The sequence below is a fragment of the Musa acuminata genome, chromosome BXJ1-6, assembly GCF_036884655.1.
Source record: "Musa acuminata AAA Group cultivar baxijiao chromosome BXJ1-6, Cavendish_Baxijiao_AAA, whole genome shotgun sequence".
NCBI classification, from domain to species: Eukaryota; Viridiplantae; Streptophyta; class Magnoliopsida; order Zingiberales; family Musaceae; genus Musa; species Musa acuminata.
This window is the reverse complement of record NC_088332.1, coordinates 7,641,679-7,652,112: the sequence shown is the minus strand read 5'-3', so window position 1 is coordinate 7,652,112 and position 10,434 is coordinate 7,641,679. Positions and strand designations below refer to the sequence as shown.

General features: G+C 35.3%; 1 protein-coding gene across 1 annotated transcript; it reads left to right on the top strand.

The window, feature by feature from the left end:
• The first annotated feature begins 130 nt into the window (after positions 1-130).
• Positions 131-7,512, top strand: LOC135675984 (RNA-binding protein Y14A-like). Its single transcript, XM_065186702.1, has 4 exons — positions 131-450; positions 3,180-3,316; positions 6,735-6,880; positions 7,228-7,512. The coding sequence occupies exons 1-4, from the start codon at positions 186-188 to the stop codon at positions 7,274-7,276; spliced, it is 597 nt and encodes a 198-aa protein (XP_065042774.1). The 5' UTR covers positions 131-185; the 3' UTR covers positions 7,277-7,512.
• Positions 7,513-10,434: the final 2,922 nt, after the last annotated feature.

Sequence of the window (10,434 nt, the reverse complement as noted above, 5' to 3'; positions counted from 1 at the left end):
GATGATTTCATAATAAAATTTAATAATAATATATATTTATCAAATTTTAACACACACACACACACACACATATATATATATATATATATATATAATGTCAAATGCCGACCGCATAAAATGGGCGCTGGTTTGGTTTGTTCCTAATTTATAACCCCGACCCAGATCAGCGAGAGGGAGAGGCGACGATGGCGGCTGCCGTGGGAGATGTGGAAGTGGTGGATTTCGAGCCCGACGAAGACGATCTCATGGATGAGGAGATCGGCGCCGCTGAGGTTGACCCTTCCCCTGCCCCCAAGCTCCGATCCACCATTGCCGGCAGCGGCTCCTCGGGCCCTAGGAAGACCAAAGGCCGGGGCTTCCGCGAGGAGTCTGGGCCCGACCGTGGCAGCCACCTAGCTGCCAAGGATTTCGATTCCCTCGACTCCGATGGGGGTCCTGGTCCCCAGCGATGTATGTTTGGGAAACCCTAGTCCGATGGTTTTCGGTTCTTTTTCTTTTCGATTTCTAGGTTATGGGCTTTAGATCTACGCTTATTTTTTCATCATTATGCTCCTGCTGTACTGAGCCCTGCTTTCCTGATATTTGCCCTGAGTTAGTGTCTTTTGACCGTTTATTTATTCGTTTTAATGTTGGTATGTTTGGATACGAAAGAGGCGATTTGGATTTTATCTTGGTTTGTTTTCTTGGATAATTTGACACGATTTATCATCTTCATGGCTTTCGTTCGCATTAGTAGGAGATTTGTGCCTTACTCTTTGATGAAAACTAACTGGCTACTGTCTGGTCTTAAATAAACTGTTAGAACTTTATTATCAGCATAAGAACAACCTGGAGACGGAGTCTGCAAATTGGGTAGTTAAATGCTTGATTGGCCGATATAGTATGTACAGGAGTTATCATCTTAAACTTCTACCTCATTATGTCCGTATGTATTTAGATCCATATAGGGCTTGAACATCTTTATTTGTTCTGTTATTGAGGCCTTGACAGCGCATTTATGTGTTGAAATCTATGGTGACCAAAAGAAATTTGAAGAAAACTTTTCACTAAGAAAGCATTATGTGTTGGAAGAGTTATAACAGTATAGGCAATAGGCATGCATGGAGGCCTTGTTCATGTGGCTTTCTTATCTAATTCCATTCTTGGCCCTGGCCTGTGTTTCAACTTAAGATTGGTCAAAACTTCAAATTGTGATTGATACAAGTTGTGCTTGCTGGATTTCTTTAATGATTAAAAAGTTGTCATTAGTTTCTTACTGAAGGATCAATTCGTAAAAAGGTTGTCATGAAAGCACAATTGATAGTAGTTAAGTATGCATCATTTCAAACCCTAAATTATGATATTTCAGATCTTGGAATGTCGTTTTTTGGGTAAGGTAAAGCTTGTCAGTGTTGTATAATATTGACAAATGAAAGGTTAGATGCCATACTTTATTGACAAATGAAAGGTTAAATTTCATAAAAAATAGTGATGATGGATGCCATACTTTATAGTTCTACATTAACATGAAGAAAACCAGATTATTGGGATGAAATAGTAAGAAAATTGAAATACAAGAGGTAATGGAATATGACAGATATGTGAGTGACAAGATAACACCCAAGTAGCCAAAAAAGAGATAAGATTCGTTAATTTCTTTTCACCATAATAGAGTATTTTATAATTTTTAGAAAATATACAAATAGTGAACGAGATCAGAAAGAGAAATAGGGCTGCCCTCTGGCCTCTTAACTCGAATATCATCCAGTTTGTGTGGTTAAGTTGTTTTTGTGCGTTATAATCAATTTAAAGCTTCTACGGTCTTCTAACTAAACCTTGTGTGGCATTAAATTATTAATCAGCAGTGCAAATGACTTGAAATTATTGCTATGTTGGATAAGTTGTCTTGACTTTATTGATTATAAATGTTTTAATCTCTGTTGTTCATCACTTTAAACTTGTTAAAATTGAAAATAAATATCTTTCAACCAAATTGAGGACTTATGAGATGATTTTAAGGCCATATGTGTTTGTCAATCACATCAATGGAAGATTCGATAAGCCACAATATTATGTGGCATGATGTCGGTTGAGTTAAAGGATGGCCAAGTTTGGTGTGTGTATTATGTATGACACAGTGCCATGTCATGCTACTTTGTTTGAAGTCAATCTGGTTGCAGGTCCAATTGCATTAGTTGTACATTGGCAGGCATCTTTGTTTTTTTTCTTCTCATTATGTTATGTGCTTAGTGCCATGTTTATAACTTGGTTCACTATTCAAGTTGCATATTTCAAAATATCATTGCATATGTATAAGTACAAGTCTTTTGGCAGAAAGAAATAAGAGAGTGGGATATTTAAGGTGGAAGATTTCTAAGCGTGAATAATGTTCCACGAGAAATCAGGATCCCGACTATTTTGAATCCCTAGATTGTAGAATGTAGATTATGTTTGTTTGTGTGTGTGTGTGTGTGTGTGTGTGTGTGTGTGTGTGTTTATTTATTTTTACTTTTGACAATTTATTACTTTTGAAATGTTACATTTTCTTATACTGTCCAGTAGAAGTTTAGTAGGACACTGTAAACCGAGTTAAATATATAAGCTTGAGTTTGTTGTGCAGCATAATTTGCTGATTTCTTTAATAGAAAAGAAAGTTTCAGTTGGTTATCAGTGTCAACGTCGTTGACATACTGCAATAACTTAAGATAATATGTTTGTGATTTATTAAAAGTTGGGTAACATATTATATTTTATATAATCCTGCTGATGCCAGTGACAATAGTTTGTTTGTAGTTATTGCATTTTGATAATCATGATATTGTGGGGTTAAGAAGATTTAATGCTTGCTGAAAATTCTTCATTGTGGTTTTCATTTGATGTTTGCTTATGAGGTTATTTGTCTCTTACAAGATATCTATTGGAAGGTTCTTACTGTTTCCTTGTTTGCTGCTTATTCTACAAGGTTACTATTTTAAGTTGCATTTATTTGCTACATTTTGGTTCGATAAAGAATATCTAATAACTTATGCACATTGGAAGTTTGCCAAAGGAGCTGTATTTTATTTTTCAAATAATGTTACAGCAGATTGATGTTATCAAAGATGAACAATGTCGCCAATAACAGGCTCATATAAAGATTTTCATAGGATGATTCTGTTGTTGGAAATTGTATATGATCATCACACTTTTTAATGTGACAGCTATTGAGGGATGGATTGTGCTAGTAACTGGAGTTCATGAAGAGGCGCAAGAAGATGATCTGCACAATTCCTTTCGTGAATTTGGCCAGGTTAAAAACTTGCATCTGAATCTTGACCGTCGCACTGGATTTGTGAAGGTAGGGAAACTAGTTAAAACTGTCATTTTCTAGGCACTTATTTTCTTTTCCAATTGTTATCATGTAACCTTTTTCTTGAATATATTTTTTTCTTTTAAGATTATTAGAAATAATTGTGCTTAGTCACTATTTGGTCTTTTTCTATTTGTAGTTGTGGAATACAATGCTTCTCTAGACATAATTATTAATTTGCAGATGTTATATTTGGTCATGTTATCCATCCATAATCTTTTGATTCAACTATATCATTTTTCAATGAAGGGAGAGAGGCATTAATCAATTTAGTAGCTTTAATGGGGTCCTTCAGTGAGATAATTTCTTTTACATGCAAGATATGGGAGATCAATATATGGAGACTTGCAGATAAATTAGTGAAGTGTTTGTTAAGCTTGGGGTTGAGTGTCACATTCCCATGGTTGCTGCTTAGGCATTGTGTTGCACAAAGAATGGTTGAGCACCATTTTGGAATTTGGATACAAAAGCATACCAAACTAGGATTCATAGCTCAAATCACAGTTCTAGAGGGATATGAGGATCTTTGTAAATATGGGATATATCTGTTGACAACCCTAAACAAGTTGATGTTGTCTCGTCCTAGACATATTGCTGACTTTGGGAGAGTCACACATCAGTAAGATAATCTCGATAAATTGATGATTGTGGTGTTGGTATGTGTTCATCATATGGCTTCTGATGCTATTCTGACCATATAAGGAAGGCTGTGGAAAATTTGGCATGTGTGCTAGAACTATCTAGAGGGGTTGCTTCTAGGTTGACTAGGAATGATCTGTATGGCTAGTTTATTGGGTACAGGTGTCTGACTTGATCGTAGTCATCTAGTGTAGGAAATATGGTTAGTTACTGTTTTCTGTTTGATGTTTGAGTGCATACCATGTTAGGGATGTGAAATTCTTAATGTAGCCCATAAACTCCACATTTCAATCTGGATCATTCATAGTTTATGTTGATTGGCTTTGTGCCCCTTGTTATGTGATTCCTTATTGTTTTCTCATTCTCCGGAGCCCTTATGGGGTCTTTGAGATTGGGCAACCGGTCATTTGGTCCCGAGGCTGGTCAGTAGTTCACTGTCTCATGAGCTTAACATATTGTTTTTGAGTTATTTTGTGCAGAAACCATTATTTGTAGCTTCTTCTTTAAATAATCAAGTGGTGATTGTCAAAGATACATCTTGCAGCAGGCAATCGAAAAACTAAGTGTGTATATTTCTTAATTTAGGAGTATGGAGAACATATCATGACACATATTTTAATCTGTTATATCATAGCTTAGATTTTGCTCCTATAGAAATATCTACTTGTTATGAAATCTCAGATATCAACTTGCAGACTTATGTGCTCTTTACATGAGACTCTGGAATGAGATGAAATTGTTGCTAACTTAGTTATACTTTAACAATGCATAACACTTGCATATATTGCCTTGATTTTCGGTGAAGCATCATACAAAATCTTGTGGTGAATATACAAAAAACTGTGTTCTTTTTTCTGCATTCTTGGCTTTCCTCACTCCCAATATTTTTTCAATTATCAAATATGTAAATATGGATTACATAATAGGACAAGTATTTATCAAGATACCTTGTTGATCAACATTGTTCCTGCTTGATCTTTTGCAGCTTTGTATGTTACAACTTGTGAGGCGGTAGTGTGTTTTTGTCTTCAAGATACTCAGTTACAAAAGAACATTTATGCACAACATTTTCTTTTTTGTATGAGTTAATGAGCTTCAAATGCTGATAATTCACAATTTTCACACAAATTCATATAATCCAACTATGGAACCACATGTCTTGTTTAGTACATTATTGTATGTACTTTTTGTTGCTTCATCTATAGAAAGCCTCATAATAGTTGGGGTTCTATATCTTGGACCTATACTCTTCTATACATTTGATAACCGCCTAGTCATATGTGATCTTTTTTTTTTCATAGATGTTGTGTATGCAATCCTCTTCTTTTATTTGCTTCCTACATGTCAATGTTGATAAAATGATTATTTTTCTGTCATGTGTACTGACATCTGAACTTATCCTCAATTCTTATTCCTTTGTGTCCAATCGGTTTTTGTTGGTTTTGCCCTCCTTCTCTCAGTAATTTTAGCATAGCACAACGTTAACCAGAAGGTGGATATGTGTTGCTTGAATCTATGGATCTTTTACTTGCTCACTTTTCCTTAAACTCGTATGTCTGTAATTTTACCAGAAGGTGGAGATGTTTTTTGCTAGAGAGATAATGTTACCTAGACCTATTTAACTTCTGTGTAGACACAGAAAGGAATGGCGCCTGAGATGATGATGGTGCTATTTTTGATTAAAGTGCGTAATCACAATTCACAAGCACATTTATCACAAGAAAGTACCAGATATGTAAAGATTATGGTGAGTTGTAATCTATAATAACAGCGCATTGGCTTTCATAACATCTGGCTGTTATGCTTATTAGTACTTCCACATTTACCAAAATATATAAAAGGAAAGAGGAACAGAATGCAACAGTTGACAACTGTCTCAAGGAATAAGAATTGGAAAAAAAGAAAACCGAAGGGGAATAGGGCCGGTACCAGGGTAGCAGGAAATAAGAAATTAAGGCAGAATAAAAGGCCTGGGACAGTGATAATGGAAGATGGAAGACAAGCGATTGAAGAACTAAGACCAAGGTTTAGGGACTAGCTAGTAGGAAGAGGAGCATTGGAACACAAGAAAGAAAGACCTCAAACAGCAGCAAGGTTGCATTTCTTGAGAGGCTAGAAAGACTAGACTTTTGTTTGATTTATAATTGTTGATTATCAGACTTACACAGCTCATTGTTGTAGATTAACAGACTTTTTACTTTTACCCAACAATTATTTGTTGGCAAGTCTTCTTGTTCCTTAGGGCAAGGATTGCAAATTGGTCGAGTTGTTTAAGCTAAATAATTGCTAGGTTATAGTTGCATGTGAAAGTTGATCATAGTTAATCCCTTATAATGTGTAGAGGTTTGCATTATGTCACATTATTGGTTGGGTCCTGTAGATGGTCAAACCTGTTAATAGTTATTTTTCATGGTCTAGCCTTATATGCTTATTAAAGGGCATGTGAGTTATTCTAAATTGTTCAATGAATTAGGTGCAAGTCCATGTAATGAAGTCATATCCAAATTAGACTTCTGTAGAGCAAACCATGATTGAATCAGCTTGCATTCTACTGTACCAACATGTCTTATCTTATGTGCCATAAGTGTGTTCTATTAAGAAATCATACATAAGTAGTAAATCTTTAATTAGTAAATTTATTAAATATTTTCCTTTGTGTCTGCAGTTTAATTATTTAAAAATGTGCATTATATATTGCTATTTATGTTTTTTTATTTTGGTTAGAATTCTTTTATATGTTACAATTTTGATTTTTCCACTTATTTAGGGTTATGCCCTGATTGAATATGAGAACTTTGAGGAAGCACAAGCTGCAATTGCATCACTTAATGGATCTGAACTCCTTACCCAAACAATTTATGTTGATTGGGCATTTAGCAAAGGCCCTATCAGGCGGAGAAACACAAGGAGAAGGTAATGTTATGTATACAAACACTTTTTGTGCTTATATATCATGTTTAAGTAAACTAGACCTTTAAATGGCTTTTTGTCAGGAAACATAATATAGCATGATTTTAGTTTTAGATTGGGTACTTTAGATATCTCAATGCTGATGCTTTTAAAGAACCAAAGTGAGTGAAAAAAGTTCCTAGTATGACTAGACCCACCCTAGTACGCATTGATCAGCCAAAGTTGCAGGTGTTGTAGTTTCTATCAAGAACTTATTCAACCAATTCTTCAAAAATCATCAGGACTCCCATAGTTCTAATAATCATCATATGTGTTGTTACTCCATATGAAAGTTGTCTCTCCTTCCACAGATCCCCACGAGCTCATCGATCAAGGAGCCCGCCCAGGAGAAGATACTGAAGCTGCCTTCTTCCCCATCAGCGCGTGATTTTTGGATAGCTGGCTCCTTCCAGTGTACCTCAAGGCCCATGAGAACTTGTTGGGGAAGCCTATGGCGCAAGAGTAAGCAGCAGTAGGTTGTACTATCAACAGTTATCTAACGCTTGCTATGTACCTCTGCTTTAAAGACTCCGTTTGAACAGATCGAGTGGTGTTAAATGTTTTCTGTTTAATGCTTGCATTGGCTAATTTGAGGATTTCTGCTGCGTTATCTTGCACAATTAACAGTTTATGCCATCTGTGATTTGGTTGTGACCAAGTTTCTTATTAAAAAGTTTTGGATTTGGGTTGGAACTTATGAGTCATTTCTGCCTCCTTTGCTGTGTTGATAGTGTTAGTGGATCGGTTTGATAGTTTCACTGCTCTACCTGTCGTAAACAATGTCTTGTGTCTTGAAAGGAAGTTACGTACATGGTTGATTAGAATCGACGTATCTCGGGCTCGGGCCAGTGTTTGACAGAACCATGTTAATACGGGATCTGCCTCGGGTATAGATTAGGACACTTGACAACAGGTCGAAAGTATCTCGGTTCGAAAAATTAAAAAATGGAATAGTTTTATTTTAACATAATTATTTGTAAGCAAAATTAAAAAAGTAATCTTCTTGGTCGACATTCTAGAGATATATTTAAATAGAAGTGTTTTTTTTAATATCACTTGAGAACTTTGGTATTATAGTCAGAACGCGATAAATATTTTAGGTATTTTTATATTTTTAAATTCAAGAAAATAATTAAGGACCATGGTTATCAATCATTATTAATAACAGGCGGATCTTGAGTTAAGATTTGTAGAGGCAAATAAATACTCTTCATACTTTGGAAGGATGAATTTGTATTTTCCTTTTTATTTTTTGTGTGAAAAAGGATGCATCTCATAACATGTTTTTTTATAAGGAAAAGAAAATTATATTATTCAAATTTAAAGAGAAAGAGAGAGAGAGAGAGAGAGAGAGAGAGAGAGGAAAAGTTTGCAAATAGGTACCATTCAATTTGGCTTTGAAGAATAAGTGAAATAGTGGCCGAGTTTGGGAGTTTATTCGAAAAGAATCTTTACAGAAAGGTTTAACCTTAGCGGTAACTAAAAGGTTTTATAATAACTTTCAATTAAGTCAAAGATCCATATTATATAAGTATTACTTATCGAAAGAGAGCCGAAAGGGTTTAGGCTCCATATTAAATAATCTTAATAGGAGATGACACAAATAAATTTGATTCTATCTAAAGCATAAAGTTGATGACTCAGTTTGTAAAGGTCATTTTACCAGCTTGGGATATCATTTGTTTATACCAATCTTTAATTTTAATAAGGGTTTTATCTAACAGAATATTTTGATAACCTCGAGAGAGAGTCTACCGATGAAAAGAAATGAGCCAAGTTACTTGAATGGTTGGTTATCCTTCAAAATACTAAGAGAATTGATAGAAGGATCACATTTTTTCTCAAAAGAATATGTTAGGGTTGTGAGAGTTAACATTTAAATATGAAAATCTATTCAAAAATATTAAGAACAGTAGAAGCAAGATTTATAGTTATCTTTGTAGGCGTGGAGTAGATCGTCCACAATGTCATGACCCGAGTCTGATGGGCTAACTGACATATTAACTTTGTTTGACCTGATGGGCTAACAAAAATGTTTAAGTTAAAATTAATAATAATGCACTCATCAGACCCTTATAAGTCAATCTTAATCTTACCCACTTCCGATATATGACTAATCACTAATCAAGGGTGTTACAATCTCTCATACTCAAAGGTTTGATATCCTCACCAGACTCAACATAACACAGATCAAGGGTGTTACAATCGACAAACATAATATGCAAGACTTTTACTCCTTTTAAGTTGAAAAAAAATTGAAAAAATAAAACTAGTTAAACTAGTTGAATAATTTAGGATGAAAGCCGATCTCCAGTACCTAACTCCGCATTGAATCAATCGGAGGTAATATCATCGATAAGGTAAGAATAGAAAGGTTATAATCCAATCAATCAACTTCATTAGAAAATTTAAAAATATGGGGATGTTTTTAATAAAAATGAGAGGTTTTTATTTTGGTATGAAATAATCATGAGAATATTGTTATGAATATTTTTATTTAGGACCAACGAGTAATATAAGGAAGACTATAAATTTTCCAACAAAAAAAAAAAGAAAAATCTTACTCCAATACTCTGTATGTCAAAAAGACGGCCATTAGATTAGCAAATACAAGACAAACAAATCAACTATAAATTTGGCTTAAAATAATGTCTTTATTAGAATTAGGAATACTTGTTTAGTACTCCCTCTACTTGTAGTTTATGGAATTCTCGTTACGACGACACTATTGTCTTCCATGAATGGCATCGATTGGAAGTTAAAAGTAGACTCTTGCGTGAATGCTGACAGCATTAAAACCAACCTCGTTTGGCATGTCATCCTTGTCATCTCGTGTTCTTCAACTCCATCCCATTTACTCCTCACATTCTTAGAACCCAACTACAGTTTGTTCTTCCTCAAGAATTCCCACGTACGTATTGAGGTGTGAAAAGATTATTTTCAGAGTAATCGACGATGAATGAGCCGAGCAATCGACGAGATAACGAATGGATTGCTCTCCTCCTCCTCTTTTGGCAGGAAGGATATATTGTTGATTCCGCTCACCACCAACTGCCACACCTCACGATCGATCATTCCAAAGAATAATCGAAACGTCGCATGTCACAAACAATCGAGTTCGAGTGGTTAGAATACTGGAACGATGATGCCAGCAGCCAAGTACTATATATAAAATGAGATGATAACAAGGCTTAGGTCAGTTAAACGCATCGAGGCATAAGACCCTATGTTTCCATCTGATTCCAGACAAATCCTACCTAAGAAGCCTGCAGATGTTTCAGGTTTAGATCGTCTCTGTAAGATTGATATATGGAAGCAGTTCGTAGCAGCCGACGGTTGGTCATGGACAACCTAAGTAAGTCTCTACTGATGCAGTGGAGAGCTCCTATCAAGACCGATCGACGATGGCTACCTTAGAATAAAAATTTGGCCAAGTGGACGAAGGACATGCACAAGAACGCACGAACAAGATGGTAAGTAGCCAATTTGCTATAGTAAAGCATATCCCGATTCCCAAC

Coding starts and splice junctions, on each gene's coding strand:
- LOC135675984 (XM_065186702.1), top strand. CDS start 186: ATGGCGGCTGCCGTGGGAGATGTGGAAGTGGTGGATTTCGAGCCCGAC. Junction 3,317..6,734: donor GTCGCACTGGATTTGTGAAG/GTAGGGAAACTA, acceptor CCACTTATTTAG/GGTTATGCCCTGATTGAATA. Junction 6,881..7,227: donor CGGAGAAACACAAGGAGAAG/GTAATGTTATGT, acceptor CTCCTTCCACAG/ATCCCCACGAGCTCATCGAT.